General features: G+C 45.0%; 1 protein-coding gene across 8 annotated transcripts in view; it reads left to right on the forward strand.

Annotated features, from left to right (window-relative positions):
• The window catches only part of OCA2 (OCA2 melanosomal transmembrane protein), a 281,194-nt gene that overhangs the window by 62,757 nt on the left and 192,363 nt on the right, over positions 1–26,074 (forward strand). For all 8 annotated transcript variants that reach the window (XM_007182886.3, XM_057550707.1, XM_007182888.3 and 5 more), the window contains 7 exons: positions 9,934–10,032; positions 13,133–13,321; positions 16,349–16,406; positions 18,477–18,549; positions 21,019–21,179; positions 22,948–23,030; positions 24,264–24,417. In XM_007182886.3, the coding sequence (XP_007182948.2) occupies positions 9,934–10,032; positions 13,133–13,321; positions 16,349–16,406; positions 18,477–18,549; positions 21,019–21,179; positions 22,948–23,030; positions 24,264–24,417 (817 nt within the window). The remainder of the gene's footprint in view (positions 1–9,933; positions 10,033–13,132; positions 13,322–16,348; positions 16,407–18,476; positions 18,550–21,018; positions 21,180–22,947; positions 23,031–24,263; positions 24,418–26,074) is intronic.

Genomic DNA, 26,074 nt, shown 5'->3' on the forward strand with positions numbered 1-26,074 from the left:
CGCCATCTTGCCCAGCAGCCAAATATTTCTTAAGTGACTATTTATTGGGCTCTGTGCTAGATATGGGAGTTTCCCCCAAGTTCCTCCTTGATTTAAAATGTCTGAATGTACATTTGGGAGTAATTGACTTAACAGATTATTAGCAGAAACTGCAGTTTAATAAGCTCCATTGAGGTCATTTTACTTAGAACATGTCAGTAAGTCAACAAGCAGGTAAAGCCCTTACCTTCATTCCCAAGCCAGAGCCTAAGGGGCAGAGAGTATCGAGGTAATTCCCAGTGGGGTTTCCTTTTCTCTTGGCTCAAGCCAGATTGAGGAAGTTGGCAGTGCCAGTAAGAAAGGGGCACTTTTTAATGATGCCAGGAGCTAGCCACAGTTGACTGTAAGCAAGGAGAAAATGCTGGGACAACTGCCTTATATTGGGTTGACCAAGTTAGTGTGAATGAAGTTTTGGAGGACTTGGATACAATTTCATTTAAAATCTCAGGGTGAATTTTTTAATGCTGTGTATAATGTTAAGGAGACTAGTAGCTTCCTACTACATCACATGCTGGGACCTATAGGTTGAGGACCTCTTTGTTTCCTATTCTCTACATTTCTTACATGCACTGAGGCAAAAAGAGCAACTAGAAGAAAACTTTGTTACACATACCTACCTATCTGAATCTGTGCACATACAAGCTGTTTTTTTCTCCTCCAACTAAGGATGAACTTTCCATGCCCCTAGCAAATGTAGTAAGTTTTTTTAAAAAAACAACTTTATTGAGATATAGTTTACATACCATACAATTTTCTCATTTAAAGTGTACAGTTCTCAACATCAAAAGAAACCCCAAACCAAAATAACCTGATTAAAAAATAGGCAGAGTACCTGAACAGACATCTGTCCAAAGACATACAGATGGCCAACAGACACATGAAAAAATGCGCAACATCAGTAATCATCAGGGAAATGCAAATCAAAACTACAATGAGATATCACTTCACACCAATCAGAATGACTATTATCAAAGATATAATATATTTTGTATCTTTTGTGTCTTATATAATTTTTTTGTCCCTTATTTCCTCCATTACTGCTTCTTCTCTTTATTTTTTGTAGTGACATATTTTGATTCCCTTCTCATTTCCATTTTAATATATTTTACAGATATTTTCTTTGTGGTTACTATCAAGATTCCATCCAACATCCTGAAGTTACAGCAATCTAATTTGAAATGATATCAACTGTGCTCTTTTTACTCATAACACTTCTGACACCAAATGAGAGATTTATTTCCCTCCAGAGATTGATACCAGTCAATTCTCTGATTCTCTGCAAACACCAACTGGATGTTTAACAATTCAATTAAATTCCATTCTGACACTGTCTACCTGGAGTTACAGTCAGACCCCACTAGTTAAGGGCTCAGTCCCACAAAACTCTTCCCATTTCAGATGCCAGTCACAATTCCTGGGCTTCCTGTACTTTTATCTAACTGGCTATAAATTTGGGGTTCCCATGGCCCCCTCCTCAGGTTCAATAATTTGCTAGAATAGCTCACAGAACTCAGGAACAATCTTTATGTCTACTAATTTATTACAAAGGATACAACACAGCAAGAGCCAAATGGAAAGGATGCATAGGGTGGGGGAAGCACAGAACTCCCATGCCTTCTCCAGGTGTACCACCCTCCCAGAACTTTGGTGCATTCACCCACCTGTAAGCTCTCCCAACCTGTCTTATAGGATTTTTTTTTAAATGGAGATTTCATTATGTAGGCATGATTGATTAAATCACTGGCCATTGGTGACTGAATTCAATCTTCATTCCCTCTTTCCTTCCTTCACCACTTAGCTAGATTTCCTCTGAGTTAGGGATCAGCTTGAGGTGAAATTTTAAGTTCTTCTCAGGAATTTCCTGAGCAAATGTGTGTGTCTTTCTAAATTCCTTTGTATACATGCCTAGTTTTGAACATCCTAATTTCCCAGACTCTCTTACCAATCTCTTTTCTGGTCTTAGATGTTCTACTGTGTATCTCTGCCCATAATCTTTTGCCTTAGGTGCTTGTGAGTTTGTTGTCCCCTTGTAGCTTTTATGAGCACTGCTTGCTGATTTTCCCATCTGCATTCTGAGGTATATGAAATAGAGATGAGCACCTTTCATCACTCATTAATCCTTCAAGTATCCCCAAGACAACTTAGAATAGACATACACAACAATTTTCAAATAAGGTCATTTCTGCTCGCTCTAGTTTGAAGGACTGGGGGGAACTGGGAACCAGACTGCCACCTGCTCAAGACCAAGACCACCTCCACACCAGGGACGGAGTGGGGCAAAGGCAAATAAAATGCTCCCAAACTTTCCTATCATTTTGAAGATGGCCTTTTCTCTCTTGATTTCTGTAAACCTTTGTTTTCCAGAGCTCCTACAAAGTTGGTTCAAACAGCTTCTTGTTTGTGTGATGTTTCTACAGACGAATGAGAGCTTGGAGCTTCCTAGTTTGCCATTTTGCTCTCTCCTTCTTTTGGAGTATTGTTTTGCTGTCTGTAGCATTCTTGGTTGACAGATGTTCTTTCTGCACATGCTGTTGAGCTGCTCTAGTGAAATTTTCATTTCGTTTATTGTACTTTACAATTATAGCATTTCTATTTGTTCTTTCTTTATACTTTTTCTTTGGCAATATTCTTTATTTTGTGAGACATCATCCCTATACTTTCATATAGTTCTTTAGATATGGTTTCCTTTGGTTCTTTGCACATATTTGTTTTCTAATTTAGAAAAAAATTTTCCTTAATGATATTTATTTTTTATTGAAGTATAGTTGATTTACAATGTTGTGTTAGTTTCAGGTGTACAGCAAAGTGATTCAGTTATATATATACATATATATCTATTCTTTCTCAGATTCTTTTCGATTTTAGGTTATTATATTTTAAAATAATTAATTAATTAATTAAATTTTGGCTGCGTTGGGTCTTCGTTGCTGTGTGCGGGCTTTCTCTAGTTGCGGCGAGTGGGGGCTACTACTCTTCATTGCGGTGTGCGGGCTTTTACTGTGGTGGCTTCTCTGGTTGTGGAGCACGGCCTCTAGGCATATGGGCTTCAGTAGTTGTGGCACGTGGGCTCAGTAGTTGTGGTTCACGGGCTTGGTTGCTCTGCGGCATGTGGGATCTTCCCGGACCAGGGATTGAAACTGTGTCCCCTGAATTGGCAGGTGGATTCTTAACCACTGTGCCACCAGGGAAGTCCCTATTACAGCATCTTGAATATAGCTCCCTGTGCTATAGAGTAGGTCCTTTTTGTTTAACTATTTTATATATAGTATTGATAGATTTTATTTGTTAATCCCAAACTCCCAATTTATCCCTCCCCCTCCCTTTATCCCTTTGGTAATCGTAAGTTTGTTTTCTATGTCTGTGAGTCTATTTCTTTTTGTAAATAAGTTCATTTATATCATTTTCTTAAAGATTCCACATATAAGTGATATCATATATTTGTCCTTCTCTGTCTGACTTACTTCACTTAGTATGGCAATCTCTAGGTCCATCCATCTTGCTGCTAATGGCATTATTTCATTATTTTTATGGCTGAGTAATATTCCACTGTGGTATATGTATATACCACATCTTCTTTATCCATTCATCTGTTGTTGGACATTTAGGTTGCCTCCATGACTTGGTTATTGTAAATAGTGCTGCTATGAACATTGGGGTGCATGTATCTTTTTTTGAATTAGAGTTTTCTCTAAACATATTTAAAATAGCTGATTTAAAGTCTAGGAAGTCCAGTGTCTGGCTTTCTTAAGGGAGTGTTCCTATTAACCATTTTTCCCTCCCAGTATATGGGCCATACATACATTTGCATGTCTCACAAGTTTCTGTTGAGATTGAACATTTCAAATAATGTGGACTGGGACAAAGTGAGAGAGTAGCATGGACTTATATATACTACCAAATGTAAAATAGATAGCTAGTGGGAAGCAGTCGCATAGCACAGGGAGATCAGCTTGGTGCTTTGTGACCACCTAGAGGGTAGGAGGGAGACACAAGAGGGAGGAGATATGGGGATATATGTATATGTGTAGCTGATTCACTTTGTTATAAAGCAGAAACTAATACACCATTGTCAAGCAATTATACTCCAATAAAGATGTTGAAAAAATAAAATAAAATAATGTGGAAACTCTGGAAATCAAATTCTTTCACCTTCCTAGGGTTTATGGTTGTTGCTGTTCTTTAGTGATTTTCCTGAACTAATTTTGTTAAGTCTGTATTCTCTATTGTATGTGGCCATGGATTTCTCTGTTCAGTTAGCTTAGTGGCTGGGCAGAAATATTCTTAAATGGCTGGAACATGTACGTCTCCCTGCTTTTGCCAAGGGGCTGTGTGTGCATGCTGGGATAAGCCTTCAACATTCAGCCAGGCACTCTGCCTTATTCTTCATTTCTTGCTTGTGCAGAACCTCAAGGTCAGCCAGAGATGAGAGCCTAGTGCCTTCTCAGGTCTTTCCTCTGCATAGCCATGGAAATGCACACAGCCTTGTACATGTATGTGGGTTCTAGATTCCCAGGAATGTGTTGGAGCTTTCCAAAAGCCCCAACCAACACCTCATTCTCCAGCTTTTCCTTTTAAGTGTTTTGGTCAGCTTCTTGTTAGCCTCAACTATATTGCTGCCTCAGGTAGCTGTGATGTTAGTTGCTGCTGACTGTGACAAATGCCTCTGAGGTAAAGGCTGTCCACTATGGGAATGCTGAATTAGGTCAAATACAGACAATACCTGTTGAGTGGGGGGTTTTAGGATACTGCCAGACATCTCAGTGACAGTTCTCTGGTAATGGAAATTTAGAGGTGCTCCAACCCTAATCCTTCTTCCTCAGGTGGCTACCAAGCTGCTGGTTTTCACTGTCATTGGAAGGCTGTTGTTTTTCAAGTTTACCATGGAATGGGATAAGGGATGTGGGAATAGGGCAAGTTAAAATGCCACTGTTCTTGTCAGTATTCAGCCATTATTCTTGAATAAATGCTCCTTGGATTGTTGCAGAGTTTGGTTTATTTCCAAAGTTCTGATAATATTATCTTGACAGTTTTTGTCAGTGTCTGTTCCTTTTATGGAGAGAATTTTCTCAAGTCTTTACTCTGCCATTCCTGCTGTTACTTCCTGCTGCTTTCATGTGAAAGAATGTCTCATCACATAATGATAATATTTTTGAGGTACTAAGTGGACGTACTTTTCTATCCCTACAAAGGTACAGGAAGTTTGGATTTGGCTTAGAACAAACAAGTTGTTGCTCAGTTTTGTATATCAAACTAGGAATAAAAAAAGAAAAATGCATAGCATCAGGATGATAGCTTTGTAAGGCTAACAGGGAAGTGCTGGCCTGGCTGGGCACATCACTACTTGCTGTGGTCCACCTAGACGGTATGTTAGCATTGCCAGAGAAGTATCGGTGTGCGTGGTCTGAGACAGATCCTTGGTCTACAATCCTGAGCAGGTTTGCTGGGGACCTATACCTCCCATCTGCCAGCATACTTGAGGAGCCTGACAGGGATCAGAAAGGTAAAATGTGAAGACTTTGCAGCAGACATAACAGAGAATGCTGGAAGCTTGCACATTGTCCCCAGGGCTTGGTGGAAGCAGCACTGTTGTGATGAGGGGCATATGGTTCCTACAATCTTCCACCGATGGGGTGCAATTGTGTGCATGTGGCATTACTTGGAAAAGGAGCAATTGTCCTGAAGAATTTGAACCTTGAATGGAATGAATGCATACATAAAAAGAGAATTTTAAATAGGAGACTGACCAACTACTAAGTGGCATCCTATTCTCCAGTTCATCAAGGGGACAGGGGCCCATTTATAGAAACTAGAGTTAATTACTTACACATGAAAGTGATACAGTGAGTGTTCCAACTCTGCTTAAATGGTCTTCCTTCCAAGATGTTTTTTGGCCATCCCTTCCCTGAGTCAACATGGTGGAAAGTCTGCAAAAGACTTTATTACTGAGAAGGAAAAGACATTGGGAAGTCTTTAAAAATTAGTCTCCTTTTTACATAGTTTTTATGTAGAATATTATTTAATCTCATGAGTTATTTAGATTAATCAGTAGTTTTAACTTATTCTTTTGCTAATTTTAGGCTTACTTCTGGACTTTTACAAATTATTATTTTATTTTCAAATAATTTTAATCTGAGAGACAAGTTACAGAATAATATGAAAAACTTTCATAAACTGTTCATCCAGAAACACCAGTCAAGTTTTGCCAACTCTCCCAATAATGCCCTTCCTTTATAGCAAAGGACCCAATTCAGAAGCACATATTGCATTTTGTTGTGATGTTTCTTCAGTCTCCTTTAGCCTAGGATTTTTCAATCTTTTCTTAATTTCATGATGCTGAACCTTTCGAAGATTAGGGTTCTGTTATTTTATAGAAGATTCCCTCACTTTTGTTTGCCTGATGTGTCCTCCTGACTGGATTCAGGTTATACATTTTTGGCAGCAACAGCAGAGAAGTGAGGCTGTGCACTTCTCATTCCATCATATTAGGTGGTGCTTGCTTTCACTTAGACCCATTACAGATGACGTGCACTTCGATCACTTGATTAAGGTGATGTCCACCAGGCTTTTCCATTGTGAAGTTGTGCTTTTCCCTTCTGTAATTAATGCTTTGTGGAAATGTCAGCATCTCATTCATCATCTGACTTTTTTACCCATTAGCTTTAGCATCTGTTGATGTTTCTTGTCTGAATTAATTTTTACTATGTTGGTACTAGATTATCTAAGGGCTCATTAGCACCCTCTTTTGTCCTGGCATACTGGTGTTCTGGGGACTCTCTGCAACGCTGTCGGAATTTTGACACTCTAGTCTTTGTTTTCCTTTTTCCTTCAGTCACAGTCATTCTCATGAGTCATTCTCTCATGAGCTCCACCCCAAACTCTCAGCTCCAAAGTCCCCTCTACCTCCTTGCCTCTAACGGCTTTTCTCCATGTGCAGTGTCCACGCTCACACCTATGACTGTCTTTGCCTATGTCTGCCCAGAGATGTTTGGCCTGTGAAAGCTTCAGGTCCTCCACTTCTGGCCTTCCTACCCTCTTATGCCCAGCACTTCCTTGAGCTCGTCAAGCTTCTCAGCTGCCTCTCATGCACCCGCCTCTTCCTGCTGGTGCTGTGGAGAGCTTCCCTCCTCTTCCATCCTGTGCCCAGGACTGCGTCCCTTTGCCTCTCTCCCACCCTGTGTTCACTGCTCCTCCAGCACCACCTCAGCATTGGCTCTCCCACTCCGACCCTTAGGGGGCAGGTGCCCTGGCAGAGACCCTCGCAAACTTCCAACCCCAAGGTTCCCAGCAGCAGTCCTTTCAGGAGTTGATTCTCTCCCCTCTCAATTTTATGACCCATGGCAGCTATCCCAAACTTTTCCCACTCTCCTCGGTGTTCCTCTCCTCCAGCACACAGCCAGACTGCTACTTCAGAGGGAGAATTTGGGTCACCAATCTTGAACAGCCTCGAGTCTCTGTCTCAGTTAGTGGGCAAAACTGACCAATGATGCCGGGTGAAGCTGGTGGGTCTCCTCATCTGCCGCAGACTGGCTGCAGAAAGCTAGAAGTTCCTGGCGGTGAGGGGTAAGGAACTGAAAAGCACCAGTATGGGGTCAGAAGGGCCAAGACAACTGATGGTTGCAAGGCAAGTTTATTCAAAGAGCATGAATGTATATATAGGTTTAGTACGGAACGAATAGCAGACAATAAATCAGTAAACCTTGTTTTCCACATAATTCTGTCGCCACTGCCTATGCGTCAGCATGCTTTATGGGCCATTCTCTGGAGATACAGACTTCCCCCTTAGGGCAGCACGTCCTTCTTCTGGGGAACAACCAGGGGCTCTTAGATCCAGAGCAGGCACCTGGAACGAAACTGGCCGCAAGCCATTTTCCTTTTTTACGCTCAATACCGCAGCGTCAGGAGTGCATACCAAGAAAGAGACAAGCAGTTCTCCGGAAAGCAGAAAGCTGAATAAGCTTACAGCTTGGGGGCCACCACACTCATCCCTCTGTCTTCCGTGAGGGGAGGACTCTGAAGAGTTCAGGTTCTGCCTCTAACTCTGAGCTTATCATCCATGGCACCCACCCTCCACTCTGTGGCGGGGCTGTCCGCATTCCCTCTTTCCTGCACTTTCCATTCCACATGCCAGGGGCATAGTGAGAATTGCACAGGGACATCTGTGGTGGCAACAAGCACAAAAGGCTGCTGCTCCCTGGCTGTGGTGGCTGAGTCTCTGGGCACCAACCTGAGGTGGTGCCCAGAGGACACTTGCTGGCTCCAGACAGACTCCTTTCCTGACTTCAGTGTGACATGATGGGTGCTGTTAGATACAGGTCAGGGGTTCTCTAATCCGTAAGACCAGTCTTATTGTCTGTGTCACAGGTGCATGCTTGAATGAGAAAGAGAAAGTGGAGGGAAATATTTTTCTTTGCTTTGCTCTGCATTTGTAATCTGAAGTGCTGTTATTTTGCCAGATGAGTGTATCACAGCATCCACAGAGGTTCCACATGGCCTGGACCATGGAAGGGCAAGGTACAAAATGGTGTATTCCCAACAATTAGGAATGAAAATGATTTCCACAGCTTTTCATGAAAAGCTGGCTGCTTTTTAACATCTTATGTCTTTTGATGAAGGTGACCATGTATGCGGGGTGGGGGGCTCTCTTGTGCCTTTGCCTTTATTTCTCTCTCACAAAGCTCCTCATTTGGATGATAAGTTTATGGACAGGCCAAAGCACAGCAGAAGGGGGTCTTGTGCAGTGTGAACCTTTGCTTTGCTTCAGTTGTGGCTTCTGTTCCCCTGTGAGCCGCCTCCCTGCTATCCTGGTTATCATTTCATTATGACTCCATCAGCCTGACTTCTGCTGCTTAATCTCTCAAGGGAAGCTATTAGGGTATTTTAAATGTGTGATATTTAAATATTGTGATCTTAGGAAACAGAATTTTCTGAATATAAACAGGCCCATCAGATTCTGAATGGTTTTCTTGAGGAAAAACTCTGCATGGAATGGCAAAGATGGCTGGAACATATTTTAATGCTAAAGTGAGCCTAAAAGTATTGATCCCACAGCATCTAGTCTATGTGAGCTTCTGCTTTGCACTTCCAATCTGGTTTAGGCTGGGGAGGAGAGTTGTTTCTAATTTTCTTTCCTAAAACTCCAGCTTTTTACAATTCAGATATAACGTGTGAAATTTACCACTGACTCTTTTTTTTTTCTTTTTCTTTTTTTTTTAAACATCTTTATTGGAGTATATGGCTTTACAATCGTGTGTTAGTTTCTGCTTTATAACAAAGTGAATCAGTTATACATATACACACGTCCCCATATCTCTTCCCTCTTGCATCTCTCTCCCTCCCACCCTCCCTATCCCACCTCTCTAGGTGGTCACAAACCACTGAGCTGATCTCCCTGTGCTATGCGACTGCTTCCCACTAGCTATCTATTTTACGTTTCGTAGTGTATATAGGTCCATGCCACTCTCTCACTTTGTCCCAGCTTACCCTTCCCCCTCCCCATATCCTCAAGTCCATTCTCTAGTAGGTCTGCATCTTTAGTCCCACCTTGCCCCTAGGTTCTTCTGACCATTTCTTTTTCTTTTTTCTTTTTTTTAGATTCCATATATATATGTGTTAGCATACGGTATTTGTTTTTCTCTTTCTGACTTACTTCACTCTGTATGACAGTCTCTAGGTCCATCCACCTCACTACAAATAACTCAGTTTCATTCCTTTTTATGGCTGAGTATTATTCCACTGTATATATGTGCCACATCACCTAAGTGTCCATCAACAGATGAATGGATAAAGAAGATGTACCACTGACTCCTGGGCACGTTCTTGAATCTAGCCACAACCACCAGTGAGCACAGCCATCATTTTGTGTTGGTGATCCCTTTCCTTCACTTTGTTTTTCAGGTCTCACCCTCCTTTCCCCCAGTTCTTCAGCTCCAGTTCTAAAGACCCCTGCTTTACAGAAAACACACCTTTGCTGAGGAATTTCTCACAAGAGAAAGGGTGAGGTGTTTTTTTCTTTCTTTCCTATAAAATTAAGAAATCTCCGAGCATTATCCTTTGCACTTATGCTGGAGAATTTCTTCCTGAGATATGAATTTTTACCTGACATGTATGGTCTCTGCTAGATCCTTGTCGATTCAATGTGTGTTCATGACTCTAGTGGTTGTATTCTGTGCCTTATGAATTGCCAAGTAACCTTGAGCATAACCCTGCAGTGACTGAATAGCACATGTACACACTCATGCATGCACACAGCTGGGAAAGGCCATCTTGCCAGGCCAGGGCTTCTCAACCAGGGTTGAGGTTGGCACTGTCAGGGGACATTTTTTGTTGTCACAAATGGGGGAGGGGTACTACTGGCATTTGGGGTAGAGGGCAGGGATGCTGCTAAACATCCTGCATTGCACAGGACAGTCCCCACAACAAAGAGTTATCTGGCTCAAATGTCAGTAGTTACGAAGCTGAAAAATGTGTGATTTAAAAGAAAACTCTACTTCCTGTAAATCTGAAGTTCCTTTTGAGGATAAACGTGGGTGGTTCTGGAACCGATGAGCAGAGTTGATCTGTAGGATGAGTTACAGACTCTCTCCCTCAGGGTGAAGGGCCCTGGCTCAGGCCTCCATCCTCTGTTCTGAAGACAAACTTCCAGAAGCTTGAGCCATCTGTTTGGTGTCCCCCGACTGCCCACACATTCCAAACTTGGTGACATTGTCATGGGCCTTCCTTTCCTGCCCACTGACCCTTGCACTTGGCCTCTCTCCCACAGCCTCTGAGGAACTACCCACCCTCTCTCCAGCCCTGTCTGTAAATGTTCGGGGGTGGGGGGATCGTCCCACTCTAGGGTGCATCAGAATTTTGGGGTGCTCATATGCCATGTGGGTTCCTGGTCTCACCATCCTAAGACTCAAGTTCACAGGATTTGGACAGGGTGTAGGAGTCTTGATTTGTCACTTCCCAATGCAGAGCCAGTGTGGCTTCCTCCAGGAGACCCCTGATGACAAGTTGTGTTTCCCTGAAAAAGTTCCCACTTAGCCCATTTTACTAGAGGGACCTCCTCTCCTCTCTGGCTCTCCAGGTCAGTCCCACTCAAGTGTAAGGGGGCTCAAATGTCACCTCCTTTGTGAAACCTTGGTTCCTCCACAACTCCTTCAAGAGTCAATGCTTCTTCTCCTTTGCTCTTAAACACCAAATTCATGTCCTGACTTTGGAACTTGCTCTTGTGTCATCCGTGGTTATGCCTGCCAGCCCAGTGCCCAGCAAAGCCTCTACCACCGGGGGACAGCAACTCTCTTCCATGTCTTCTAATCAGTAACTTTGAAAACCAACACTTTACAATCTATTCCTTTTAATGCTTTCCTTTGAGCTACTTGGTAAACTGTTAAGGCCTGAGACATTTTACAACTCATGCTTCTCTGGAAAACCAATAATGTGAAAGCATTTATCCTGGGCTTGTGGAACACAGAGACTGGCCCTGGGATGCTGAGCTGTGCCTCATATCACAAAAATCACTTCAGAGGAGCAGAACATGAGTCAGGTTTACTTACAAAATGTTTTCCTTTTTTTGTTCTGCATGAGGCTTACTGAGGTATTGGTGGTGGCAAGGTTTTTTGATGCTTTAGTTTTTGCCAGCATTATTTTGTTGCAGTTTTAATTTGATCAAATGGCTTATTAGGATAACATCCATTAATTTACATATTTTCAGAAGAGAATGTGTCCTTTTCAAGATGTTGAGGGCAGGAGTGTGCAGCTAAGAGTCAAAGCATGCCCCACACCTATACTGACCAGCATGGTAGCCACATATCACACATGGTTATTCAAAGTCAAATTAGTTAAAATTCAATAAAATTAAAAATTCAGTTCTCCAGTTACACATTTCAAGTGGCCATGAGCACTTGTAGCTACCATACTGGACATGCAGAGAACATTTCCACCACCATGGAAAGTTCTATTGCAACGCACTACTCCAGAAACAGTGACATAAGCTTTCCTCTTTCTACTTAAAAACAGTTTCCTTGGTTCCAATTTCAGTCACAGTTGTGTTTGTTCATCAGTTGAGAGGGTTTGTGATATTATTCCTCACACATCTGTGACATTTCCCAGTCACAAAATTCTTGGACAAGATTACTGATTATTTTCAAAGTTTTCACACTGTCAACATCATCTGTTATCTTGTTACATATTGGTTTCACAGAGCCTAATTTGCATCTTTGAACTTCTCCTTATGAATAAGACTATTTTTCTTGTTGTGAGCCAGTCCTAAAGCAGTGATAAGAGTTCAGGAGAATCACGATGCCCTGTTGAGCTAACTGGGTTCGAAAGGCATAGCTTGAGAGGCATAACATAATAGATTGTGGCTCTTGTGTCAATATTGCCACCCCACAAGTATTCCATGTATTTCCACAGGAAAATTCTGGGCTTGGTGCAGCCTTACTAGAGTCAAGTGCTGACTGAGAATCTGTACTGAATGAGTTGTTCAGTTGTTCAGGGATTCAACCAAAATTAAATGGATATATCCACATGTAATTTTGATAAAAGTTTATGATACCCCTTGATTCATCCTTCTAGATATAGGTCCCATTCTTGGGCCCATCTAGTCCAGTACTGATATTCCCCACTCCTGCTCGTGCTTATGTTGGGTGGGAAAGCTAGGTAGACCATCTCCCCTACATCTCCATTACAGATAGATACCTACAAAGAGGAGAAAAGGCTTACGCCACTCACTGTGCTTCAGGATGAGTATAACAGGACCAGGTATTGAGAACTCCAGCACAATCAAAGAGAAAGCAAAAACTGAAATGAGCTGGAGCTGGTCTGAGCCAGAAAAAGCTTTACTGGAAAGTTCCAAACTCAGAACAAGCTGATGTTTCTTGAAGGTCCACAATTTATTTTGAAGACTGTGTGACCCCAGACGATTTCCCTCCAGTCCAGGGTCTGTGATGTCAAGAAAGACCCACTCCCACCAGTCTGACAGTACTACAATATCGATGGTCCTTTTAAAAACAAGTATTGATTGTACATTTCACGCTCACCCCTGAGATGAAGTGTTGCTTTGGAGATGCTACTATTTCCGTGAAAATAACCACACAGCCTTGATTTCCAGGTCACGGTGCGTGCCCGTTTACCACCCAGAGTTCATCACTGCTGAAGAATCTTGGGAGAACAGCTCTGCTGAGTGGGAGGGCGGATCCCTGCTGAGCAGAGAGCTGGTAGGTTCCTCTGGATCCGCCTCTTCAGAGAAGGGGGAGCTTCTGGACAGCGCTCACATCAGGTTCCGTCTTTCCAAGTTGAGGTAGGAAGACTTGGAGTGCCAGCACTGGCACAGGGTGTTGGTCGCACAGCGCACGCCGCCCACCTGGGACTGGGCTGGGGAGTGGGGCGCGGTGCGGGTATTGCCCTCGCCACATCCTTCCCGAGGACAGGGTGGAGGTGAGGAAGAAGGCTAGGCGGCACCTTCCTGGAAGGTAATCTTCCTTTCCTCCAGGCCCTGGAAGACAGATAAAGCGGCGTTCGAACCAGCATGGAGCCTTTAAGGCTACAAGAAAACCCAATTACAGACCTAAATGACTAACACCCTACACACCTGTCCTTTCTGTTGTGTGGCTGCGGTCTTCACGCCCATGAGGTTTTGTGGATGAAGTAGTCCCTGTGGTGTTTTAGAAGCTGATATTATCATTTGTAGTCAGTGATGAAGCACGTTATTAGAAGGGTTCTGCACAGGAAAGAGAAAGAGACTTTTTAGGGGTGATGCAGCTGCAGGTGGGGCAGAGAGAGGCCGAGTCCTCCGTGCATGCATAGGAGGGCGGAGGGCGCACGTGCGCTGGGGATCTGAGGGAACTTTGCAGCACCCCCCGCGCGGGTCGGAGCAGGAGTGATCTCTCCCTTGTTTGTCTGTTGAGGCTTCTGCGTGAGCATTTACTTGAAGGAGGGGTTCTGTTGAGTGCCACACATTTGAAAGTGGCATTTCCAGGGACAGAATACCAGGACCACCAAGGTCCCCATTATGTATCTGCTCCGAGGTAGCTGAGGAACCAGCAGGGCCGGGCATGTCCGTGCAACTGTCTCCTTGTCGCCTGGCATTCCCTTCACTCCACAGCCTTCCGTGGGCTTCCACTAAAATGGTCTATGTGAAAACCCATGGATAGGTGAGAAGACACCATGAAGCTATCAAATATTACTGTTATTATTTCTCTACATTAGGGGGCCCAGCTTTTCTGAAGCTGTTTGAAGGGCTGATTAGAAGCGTACCTACCCTCATCCCAAAGTGTATCCGTCTTTACCTAGAGAGGCCCACTCTCAGTTGTCCTACTGATCTTTCAGGCAATCCTGAGAGGTAGATGAAGGACGTACTTCAGAGAGGGTAAGGATTTTGCCTGAGGTCATGCAGGTTGTGAGAGGAGCAAAGGGGTGGGGGGAGGAATGTGGCCCCAGGTCCCCCACCAGTGCTTGACCATGGAGATGACTTTTCCCACCATGCCTCCCAGCCATGTGTAGTTTCTCCACCTTGATGGGTCTTAGCTCTTCTCATAGGTGTGACAAATATTGGCCGATTAATGTGCTATAAAATTATTTGAATCATGTGAAAGTGTGTGAACAGGGACCTGGCCCCATAGGTCACCATGATGGTAAGCGCTGACATTGTTAACACCCTTCCCCAGCTGGCTACCTCACATCTCCAGAGGGTGCGAGCTTCCTCAAATGTCCCATACCATGGAAAATAGAACCAAGTACATTTAAGCCTTTACATTCAGTGGTTGTTTTATCTTTTACGATTTGTAGAATAGTTGCCTCAAACTTGCCACTTAACTGAAAGACTTAGTGCCATTCTTTTTAACATGTCTAGAAAGTACTACACATGATTATTGAAGAAACTTGTAAAAATTATTTTGGATGGTCAGCTCTGCTGTATATGTCATTTACGTAGAAAGAAATTAGTATTTAAAATAGTTCATTTGGGGCAAGACGGGCATAAAGATGCACACCTACTAGAGAATGGATTTGAAGATACGGGGAGGGGGTAGGGTAAGCTGGGACAAAGTGAGAGAGTGGCATGGACATACATACACTACCAAACATAAAATAGATAGCTAGTGGGAAGCAGCCGCATAGCACAGGGAGATCAGCTCGGTGCTTTGTGACCACCTAGAGGGGTGGGATAAGGAGGGTGGGAAGGAGGGAGATGCAGGAGGGATGAGATGTGGGGACATGTGCATATGTATGGCTGATCCACTTTGTTATAAAGCAGAAACTGACACACCATTGTAAAGCAATTATACTCTAATAAAGATGTTTAAAAAAATGTATATAAAAAATAGTTCAATTAATGCTTCATGCTTTAAAAGGAAATGTTTTTTGATTCCCATTTGAATAGGAGCTATTGATCATAATTTGGAAGGGTGAAATATTATTCATCAAATTCATTAAATCTGAGAGAATGCAAAACAAGATTTTACCATTTTGAAAGGATCAGAAAAGTTTTGAAAAAGATATCCCTATATAGACTTTAATCCTTCGTTCTACAAACATGTGTCAAGCACAGGCTGTGTACCAGCACCCTTCCTTTTGCAAAGACATAACACAGATACCCCAGGGCTTGCTCTTGAGAAATGGCCACGGGAGAGCACCCCCCAGCACTAGGCAGTGATTATGTCTTCAGGAGGTAGGATCTGGTGGGCCCTGGGGAGGTGACAGGAGCAGAGATAAGCCTGGAGTGGCTGCCAGGCCCACATTCACCAAGGACCTGAGGGCCACAATTAAGAAGTGTGTAATGATGACTGGGCCAGGGTGCTATCAGGAGCCCTCAGAGGGCCTGATTGTCTATTGAATTATCTCCTAAGGAATTCTTAAAGGACTCTGCTGGTACAACTGGTTATAGCACTGCAATTTCTTTCTTGAATTGTATGGTTATGTCTCAGTCGATGTTTATTTGATGATCAAATCCATATTCCTACCTTCCAGAAAACTTAGGGGAAAATAATTGATAAATATGAATCTGAGAGCTGAGATAAAGCTTGTTTCCAGGAAACTAGAGCCTTTAAACGGCTAGTGAAGAGGCTCAAATCTTGAACTTCAGCATCTCTGGTAAGAAGCGGTGTTCAGACACTCAGGGTTAAGTTTGTTCCCCTCTATAACCTCCACCAATCTGCTTTTGTCCTCAGCAGTATCTTCCTTCATACCATGTTATGGAAAGAATTTCACACATGTGCTTTGAGATAGACATTACCCAAGGCTTCAGCAGACATCTGAGGTTTGACAGTTCAGGGCACGTGTAAGCAAGACTGCTGTCAGTGTGACCTGGGGCCTGTCTTTTCTCTTGCAGGTGCTGTGTGCGGTGGCTGAAAGTCACGGGCTTATTTGTCTTTGTGGTGCTGTGCTCTGTGAGTACCATGGCACCCTGAGCTCTGCTGTCTGCTCAGCAGAGCCTCCGGGTGCATCGTGCTGGGTAACAGGGCACCTGACGTGTGGGGCTCACACATTTCTTTGTAGGAGTTACTGAGGGTGTGTGGGATGGCAGCCTGGGGGTGGCTAGGGAGGCCTGCCCTTAGCAACGCTCCTCTGTTGTTGTCTCCAGTCATACAATGGAAGCCCTGAGGACCTGGCTTTGCTCTGTGGAAGGCAGTTAGCTTGCCTCCAGGTCTCAATTCCCACCTTAAGCGGCTTGCCAAATTCTCTTTTCAACCACATGCAGTAAACACTCTTTAGTTGTGTTGGGACATGTCCAGCAATCATGGGTGCCCCCAGGAATGTCTCAGTGCCCCTTTGGGATGGCTCCCAGCTGAGCCACCCTGTTTGGGAGAGAGTGAAGTTCTATGTTTGCCCCTTCCCTGGAGGCTGCTCTGATTTTAATTGCCCATACATCCCCAGGGAGGGCTGCAGAGCCAGGGCCCTGGAGGTGACCTAAGTGTTCCCTCTGACTTGAGGGGTCACGAGTTTCACTGCCAGCATTTGTGTGGTGTATGCCCTGATGTGGCCCTAGCCGAGATCACGTTGTAGGCACTCAAAATACATTTGCTGAATGAGTGAGTGTGAGGCCCCCCATTTGTGTGTGTGCATGTGGGTGTGAGGCCCCCACGTCTGCCTGTGTGCCTGTGTGTGTGCACATGGGTGTGAGGTACCGAGTGCCTGGCTGTGTGTTTGTGTGTGGGCATGCCTCCGTGGGACGTGTGGGTCTTTTGCAGTCTGTGAGCATTTTGAGGTTGTGTGTGTGCCTAGGGAGTTATTGCTAGAGTTAATAGTTACCTATTTTTAGCATTGGCATAGGATAGTTTGTGTGGGCCATTTTTGGGAGACACCAGTAGGTGGTTGGTATGTGCCGCTGTGACAGGGTATGAGATTGTGAGCAAGGAAGGGGTGGGTGAGTGGTGTTTCCATACCTGTGCCCTGTGGACTCCAGGACTGGTGTGGCTGTGGCCTTTCTCTGTAGGCAGACTGTGGTGACAGCCATGCTGGGTGCCCTTTGTGACTGGAAGCTGTGTATGTGACCACGTGTAGCTGTGAATACATGGTCTTCATTATCTGTGTGTGTGGGCATGAGGGTTGGGGCTCTATGTGTGTGCAGGATTGTACATGACAAGAGTCTCCTCTTCTCAGTGTGACATATAGGGAACAATGTTGCATTTCAGACAGCAAGGGTGCATGAAGTCAATTCTGGCTGAATTGAAATGAGTATAGGCATTCTTTAATAATCCACATGGAAGGAGAGCAGTGGCACAGAGAAAGGAAATCTAAGCACAGAACAAAAAAACAATTGCATTGAACTCTGAAAACTTCATGAGTTTACTTTTTTGGCTACCAGTTTGCCTTTCTACTTCCTATTCACACAGTTATGTGGTTCTGAAACCCTAGCTGCTTATCATAGCCTGGTGGGTGGGTGTACTGGGGTATCCAAGGAGGAAGTATGGGTGGCCCAAGTCTCCCCTGACCCCTGAGAGCTGACCTGAGCTCTGTGTCTAGTCTTCATCCTTCTTCTGGTAATTGAAATTTTGGTGATTTGTGGACACGATCCAAAACAGAATTTGAGGAATTTGTTTTGAACTTCTGTAATCTGTTATCTCATCATCAGTTTAATTTACTTTCTGATGAAGTATAAGATACTCTGCAAATTCCACAAGCATGTGCTCCCACCATCATATGGGTTGTATTTCCTACTCTCCAGTATGGGAAAACCATGTTTACCCTCCCCTGATGATTTAATTTTATGGCTGGGTATTTAATCCTTAAAATTGGCAAATATCAACAATCAAGGCCCATTGTAGCAGAAAATAGTATAATGGATCAGAATTTTATCTTTTAATATCTCAGAAAAGCTATTTAGAGTAAGCTGGTGAATTTTGGATACATGAAGCAGCACCATTATCATACCCATATTTTCAGCTCTTATCAAAGTTACTTAAATCCTATTGTTCTCACACCACAAATCTATCATTAAATGTTTCTGATTGTTACAGATTTTATTTAGCCTGTATCCAGATCAAGGAAAGTTCTGGCAGTTGCTGGCTGTGTCACCGCTGGAAAGCTACTGTATCCAAACCTGTACTGAGATGGACAGTCACCCATGGTTGAGTAACAAAGTGAAGAGACCCAAAAACTATCATGCCTGTTGCCCAAGGTCACAGCCTAAGCAATTACCGTTCCTCCCTGTGTGTGTTTTGTTCCTCCAGGATGTTTGGTGAAAGATGAGGCTTCAGAACAGAAGGGGAGGGGCACTAGTGAGACTGCGATGGGTGGGTGGTGGTGAGGTTCTCCATGGAAGGGTGACAGCAGCCAAACAGTGCGTTTTAGTTAAGGCCCGGCTTCCTGTGGCTCTTGGATACTCTGTTCTGTTCCCTGCCCCCACCCTCTTGTGTTTTGGCTTGGGTGGTTCCTCTTAACCTATCTTTAAGTTCATTGGTTCTTTCCTTGGCTGTGTCATCTGAGTTTGATGATTGCCTGGTTTCTTATACTCTGGGCTCTCTTGCATTTTTGTAGGCCTCAGCTGCCATAACAGAATACCACAGCCTGGGTGGCTTAAACACCAGACATTTATTTCTCACAGTTCTGGAGGCTGGACATCCAAGGTCAGGGTGGGCTGATTTGATTTCTAATGAGGGCTCTCTTTCTGGCTTGCAGATGGTCACCTTCCTGCTATGTCCTCACAGGGCCTTTCCTTTCCTGTGTGTGTGTGTGTTTATGAGTGTGTGTGTAGAGAGAGTGAGAGCTCTCTGGTATCTCTTCTTACAAGGACACTAATCCTATCAGATCAGGGCCTCACCCCATGACCTCACTGAACCTCAGTTACTTCCTTAGAGGCCCCATCTCCAAGTATAGCCACACAGGTGCTCAGGGCTTCAACATATGAATATAGGGGACATGGACATTCAGTCCATAGCACGAGGTAAAGTTTTAAGCTTGGAGATGATCACACCTTAACTTCTATGGGCCTTAGTTTTGGGGTGGGGTGAGTTGTGTAAATCTAGTTAGAGGTTGGCTGTGTTGTGGTTTGTAGTTGCCATGGTAACCTTCAGTGCCCCAGACACTTGGAATTTCTTGGCCTCTTTCCATCTGTCTGCCAAGCTCTGCCCTGTTCCTACCCCTCCCTCAGGGGTAGAGCTGCTCTCCTCTCTTACCTGCCCCCAGCTGCTGTGGTTGCACCACATCCTCAGGCTACCAGATTTGATGTACTTCCCCAGCAAATTAAGGCTTTCTCAAGGTTCTCCCCATTCTACCCATCTTCCCTGTGAGCACCTGCTGGGGTTCATGGAGGAAGAGCCTATAAGACGTTAACACCCCTATTCTGTGGCTCACCAGGCCCAGGTCAAGGCCTAGCTGAGAAAAGGGCTCAGAGGAGCCTGACTCCAGTTTGGTTAAGGAGGAGGTCCTGGCCAGTGCACCTTAGCCCAGCGTTCGATAAGGTCTAAAGCAAACTGAAGGGTAAGCCTGAGGGGACTCTACAGTTTAGGTGGATCTCACAGCCTTGTTCCATATACCAGAGCAGTACATTGTCTGCTGTTCAGAAGTGCTTTGCTCGTGTGTCTTTCTCCCCACCATGCAAGGGCCTCCAGGACATGGGCCTCTGTGCTGGGACAACCAGAGTAGAGTAGATGATCATGCTTATTAGAAGAACAGCATGGAGACTGTGAGCCAGGAACTCCGAGGAGAGTGGCCCTGGGGCTCACAGCGGGGACGGGTCAAGTCAGGCCTGAAAGACGTAAATCCTCCTGATCTATGGAGGATGCAGGAAGGAGTGAGGATCCACTCAAGCTGTGGATGACAAGGAAGGATTTAAGAAGAGGAGAGCTTGAGCAGGATCTCAAAAGATAGTGTGGTTCTCCAGATTTGGGGGAGGCATCTGAAGCAAAGGCAGGGGACTGCCCGTGTGTTAGCAGCACAGCAGACTGTTCAGCATGGCTGAAGGCAAGGATCAAAGCTGTCTGCAGGGGTGGGCTCGACCACAGGCTCCAGTTTGCTGGGATCCACAAGTCACTGCTGACACCACAACATTGCAGTGGACTTTGCAGTGGATTTTGCTCCTTTCATTGCAGTGGACTTCACTGATTTAGCCGATTTCAGATTTCTTGCTCAGTTCTCCTTGTGATTTCTCACCGGGCACCTTAGGATTTGGGCGTGGCTGTGGATTAGTTCATCTGTTCATTCATGCATCCATTTTGTCTACTGCTCATCATGAGTCCAGGAACTGGGGCAGGCGTTTTATGCTGGCTGCAAAGAGTGGAAGCAGAGATGATAGTAGGATGGGAGACACCACCTAAATGTTAAACCAGAGGATTCAAAACGCAACTAAACAAAGCAAAACCAATTGCGCGTGTCAGGGGTGAGGGGCTGAAGAGGTAGGAGCAGTCAGGGCAGCGGCACAGGTGGAAGGGACGGCCTGGACATACATTTCCTTGTGCACTTTCCAAGATGGGTGTTCCCTGGGAACGTGGGAAAGGTGTTGGGGGGGACCCTCCAGGCCTCTCCTCCTTGCTTTGTAGTTCACCTTGACGCCCCCCCCAGCTGTGAACCTCAGCAGCCATGCAGACTCCATGCTGCTCCAAGTGGACCTGGCAGGGGCCCTGGTGGCCAGTGGCCCAAGTCATCTCGGGAGAGAAGAGCACGTGGTGGTGGAGGTGACCCAGGCTAATGCTCCAGGCTCCAGGCGGTGGCGGCCACAGCAGGTTACACTTATAAGTTATTTGAAAGGAATTGTAAAAACTCATTTCACCTCTTTATAAATTGAGTTTCCTCTCTAATTGATTTGATGGGAGCCATAAGGCAATGACATCGTTATTAGGCAAGCCCTTATCTTTTGCTTTGTCTTTGAAATTCTCTTTTCTCTAAGACAGTTATAAAACTCTCACCATTTCAGTAAAGTCAGGCTTTTGAGGTTTTGTTTTTGTTTTTTTTAAATTTAGAGTGATTTTGCTGGGCAATTCAGGGAAACATTATATATTTGAAAGTGCAGTTAAACCTGAGCCTTACCTCATGGTACAGAAGGTACTCCAATACCACGGTTCCCTTGAGTTTGTGGACACTTGGCTAAGACTGTGTCTGGTTTCCCCAAGCTTCTGCTTCTATAGCAATAGGACCTTGTGCTCAGCGTCTAAGCCAAAGCCTTCAGTTCACATCCTGTGAAGGCTAGGAGAGCCAGCAGTGGCGTTGTCACCATGTCCCAGACCCCAGACAAGGCCTGGCCCCTCTCTGTGCGTCCTGACTTGTGCCCCAAGTCCTGACCTCAGTGACTCCCCTGGATTATCATGATGACTTCTATATGAAGTCGTATCACTAGTTCATGGGTTTTCCCTATTATAACTAATAGAAGGAAACCCTGCTGGTACACAAGGCTGTGTCATCCAAAATGGAGTATCACTGGAGTAATGGTGGGTTACTGCACCCATCACATTTTTCTGCCATGCAGAGAAGTGTCCCCAGAGCCAATGTCTCATTATGAAGAAGGCTGAGGTTTCATGGGCAATGGCTGATGTTGCACTGATGTTCTAAACCGGTGGCTCTGGCTGTGATCTTAGGACATAAACTTGGCTTCTCTGTTTGCAGCGCACAGCTCACTGGCCCCTCGGTAAAGACGAGGTAGGCACATTTCATCTTCTCTTGGCTTCTTTTGTGACCTTGTGTGGAGGAGTGTATGACCTTTTGCAGCCTGCTGACATAGTTGCCTGCTCCAGAAACACAACACAGGAGATCTTTACTGAAGGATTTTTTTCTGATACACTCTTTCCAAACACGGAAGTGTTTAAGAGAACTTTTGATCTCACGTTCATGCTTTGACTGATTTCAGAGTTCCTATTTTCAATTTTCTTTATGATTTGTGGGCGGCAAGACTCCTGTCCTCCCATTGAAATTTCCCTGGCAACGTTAGTCAGGCTGCCTGCCTCTGCCCGGGCACACCTCCATCTTTGCACACATCTGGCCCTTCTCAGCTGGCTTCTCCACTCCTCTGCTCCTGACGAGAACGTACAGGCACTTTGGGCCGCAGCAAAGGCAGCTCATCCTCGGGCCCTCCCTCCCACAGACTCCTGTGACCTGGGTGTGGAGAGTTTCCTGCCTTCAGTTTGCAAACAGGAAGCAGTTCTAAGCAAGCCTTTCTCTTCAGTTGCCTCAGCGGGTTCAGAAGACTCCAAGTCTCCAGTAATGTGCAGTGATTTCCTTTTCTCTTAATAAATTGTATTTACTTCTATATCTTTGTGTCTTTGCACATGAATTCTGTATTTGTACTTCCGTATTTTTCTTAAACACAGCCCTCCAGTTGTGGACATTTCCAGCTGCACACCACCTGGCCATCTCTGGTGTCTCTGTGCGAAAAGGCTTCATGCTCCTCTCTTTCGCCTTTTCTTATTCTAAACAAGGACCTACATTGAACAGCGCGGGACCCCAGGTGACGGCCCAGGTTCAAAGCCTTACCAGGATTTCATGCTTTGACTTTTACAGGTCACTCATAACTGGACGGTATTTTTAAATCCAAGCAGAAGTGAGCGCACGGTGCTGAGCAAGACCTTTGAGGTTCTGAGCAGGTGGGTCTTGGTGACTGAGGTCTTGGGGTAGCTCCTCTGGGACACGCTCACCTAGAGAAGTGTGACCCTTGGGACTCCAGTTATGAATAGCCAGGCCAGTTACTGGCTTGGACGAGATGCTCCTCTTGTGTAGACAGTGAACATGAGGCTGTGGCCGGGCGTCAAAACCACACGTGTCAGGAAGTAAGAGGATTGATTACAGGGCCCATTTTGAAGCAAATGGTATTTTATAGCTGATGCTTTAAATTCATTAATATCATGAAGCTATGCAATGGGGAATTCTAGAAAACTTTAGGATTCTTTTTTTCTTTAATGCCACTCCATATTAAGTCTGTACTCTTGGTTACTGTATGAGTTTGCTAGGCCTGCTATAACAAATGTCACAGACGGGTGGCTTAAACAGTAGAAATTTATTTCCTCAAGTTGTCAGCAGGGTGTGTCTCTCCTGAGGCCCCTCTCCTTGGTGTGTAGACACCATCTTTCCCCTGTGTTCTCACGTGCTTGTCCCCCTGTGCATGTCTGTGCCCCAAACTCCTTTTCTTATAAGGACACCAGTCATATTGGTATCACTATTTTTGACTTAACACCTTTGTAAAGACCTTATCTCCAAATACAGTCACATTCTGAAGTGGGGTTAGGAAGTCCACATATTGAAGGGACACAATTCAGCTCAGAACAGTTACTGAAATTTTAGAAAGTGCTTTAGTTTCACCATGCCACATGCTGTTGATGACTTACATGCTTCTTGTTCCTGGTGCTTTCACACTGTTGGTGACAACCTGTCTACCTGTTCTCAGGTTGCACATCCTTTTCCAAATCTCTCACATGTGAGAATAGTCGGCTATGTTATTTGTTAGCAGGTAAAGCAATCAGGTATGTGGTGAGGAGGCAGAGGGAAAATTAAATGGCTAGAGCCACTGTGAACTTCCCTGCTCCCTGTTCATTGTTGGAGTGGCCACTGAAGCAAAGAAGGTGCTGCCTAATGGGGGCTGAGTAGCTATGTCAGAGGGGCCTGGCCATGGGGAGGCTGTGCATGCATCGCATACAGCTTGCCTGTGCTCAGGGCTCCCCATCTGCCAGGTCAGGCATTGTGTGAGTCACTCTGAGATCAGTTCAGGCTCTGGTTATGGCCATGGATGACGTGTTGGGAAAGACACCGAGCGAGCAAGCACTAATGGTTGATGGCTGGGCTGTTTCCCTTATCAGTGGTAAGATCTTTGCTTCATTCTGCAGAGAGCCTGTTTCCATCAGCGTTCGAGCCTCCCTCCAGCAGACCCAGGTTGTTCCTCTTTTGATGGCTCATCAATACCTCCGTACAAGCATTGAAGCACAAGTGACCATTGCTGCGGTCATTCTTGCTGGGGTCTACGTGCTGATTATATTTGAGGTAACTTGCATGCCTGCTCTCCTGGGTTTATCTGTGTGCCCACAAGTGTATTTTAACACTTACTTGTTGGGTGCTAGGGATGGGCTCAGTCTTGCATCTTAATCAAATTGAAATAGTGTCTTTCCTAAAAAGTAACATTTCCCTCATTCTAGGTAGAAAATTGCTCTGTACTGGAATATCTGCTGAATCTTGGCAATTGACATATGCAAGATAAGTTTTGCCAGGCACCAGCAAAATTTATTGGGAAAACTGAATATGCATGTGATTTTCTCACCCTCACTTTGCTCCTCACACAAAGTGTGATCCTGAGGGGACAATTGTTGAACCTCTCTGAGACTCAGGGTCTTCTTCTGTAAGATGGGCATGTTAAAATGCCCCCTAGCTGCTTCATAGGATTGTGTGCATGATGGGGACCTGGGAGACCTTGGGCTACATGTGGGGAAGGATTATTATCTTTTATGCTTATCAACCCAGCTAATGAGCCTTTTTACAAATGATCTCATGTCCCATAAATTCAATTTTTCTGGGAAACTTTAAGTGTGGCTATACCTTCAATAGCATGGAACAAAGTACAGACACTGCCAGGGCTGGGCAGGTCCATTGTTGGTTTGATTGTGAAACCAGATTTACAACAACGTGTTGATGGGAATGTTGGCTCCAGTGGGCTGAGACTGGAGGGTCAGGAGAGGATGTGACTGTGAAGAGGTGTTTCTTCCCGAGGTATGAGAAGTGCCTTGGACCTTCGAGGAGGTGAGCTGAGGGAGGAGTCACCAGGATAGCTCCTGAAGTCCCCTGCGGCTGTCTGGTCTGCCTGGCTCCAGCAAGTTGAGCCCCTAGTTGTCCAGCAAGGTCCACTCACTGGTTTAATTGCTCTTTCTCTTCATGTCTCTTTTATTCTGGGGCGGCTCTATTCTCTCCATTCTTCCTCTGTTTTCTTTTCAATCAATATTACCATTGTTTCAGAGTGCCTATGGCCACGCACACACTCTGTGATCCGGCAGAGTCCAGAGGGGTCCAGGAGCAGGTTGCTGAGCAGTTTTCTCCCCGAGAGGCCACAGAGAACACACTCCGCCCCCCGTGGCAGTGTTTCTGCCAAGGGCAGGATGCTTGAGACTCAGAGCCCAAGGCTGCTGTCGGGGGCTTGTCACATAGGCACCCTCAGCCCACCAAAGTCCCAGGCTCCCAGAAGTAAGGCAGATGTTCACAATAAGGCACACTTTTATACCAACAGTTTAGGCATACTGGTAGAGCAGAATGCAGAACTCCAGGCCCACAGAGCAACCTTCTCACTTGATACCACAGGGAACATTTCAAAAGCCAAGTACTCAGATCTGTCAGCCAAGGCCGACCCTGGAGCAGGCTCTTCTAAAGGCCCTTCTAATGACGGCTGCCTCAGGCTTGCCAGGTCTTTACTGCACCACCATCTGGTTGAAAAATCCTGTTCTGTTTTTCTGTAGACTATCCCGCACCCTGGTTTGTTACTCTAGTCCCTCTCTCTCCGACGGACTACAGTTTAGATCTGAAGCCTTCAGGTTAAATTTTGGGGCCCATACACTTCGCAGGTGTGCTGGGAGTTTGAGTTGTATCGAGGAGAAGGAATCGGTGTCCTCCTTTCAGGAACGCTGAGATTGCCCAGTGAGTTTAGGTGGTAGCAGCC

Source organism: Balaenoptera acutorostrata, chromosome 8 (assembly GCF_949987535.1).
Source record: "Balaenoptera acutorostrata chromosome 8, mBalAcu1.1, whole genome shotgun sequence".
NCBI classification, from domain to species: domain Eukaryota; kingdom Metazoa; phylum Chordata; class Mammalia; order Artiodactyla; family Balaenopteridae; genus Balaenoptera; species Balaenoptera acutorostrata.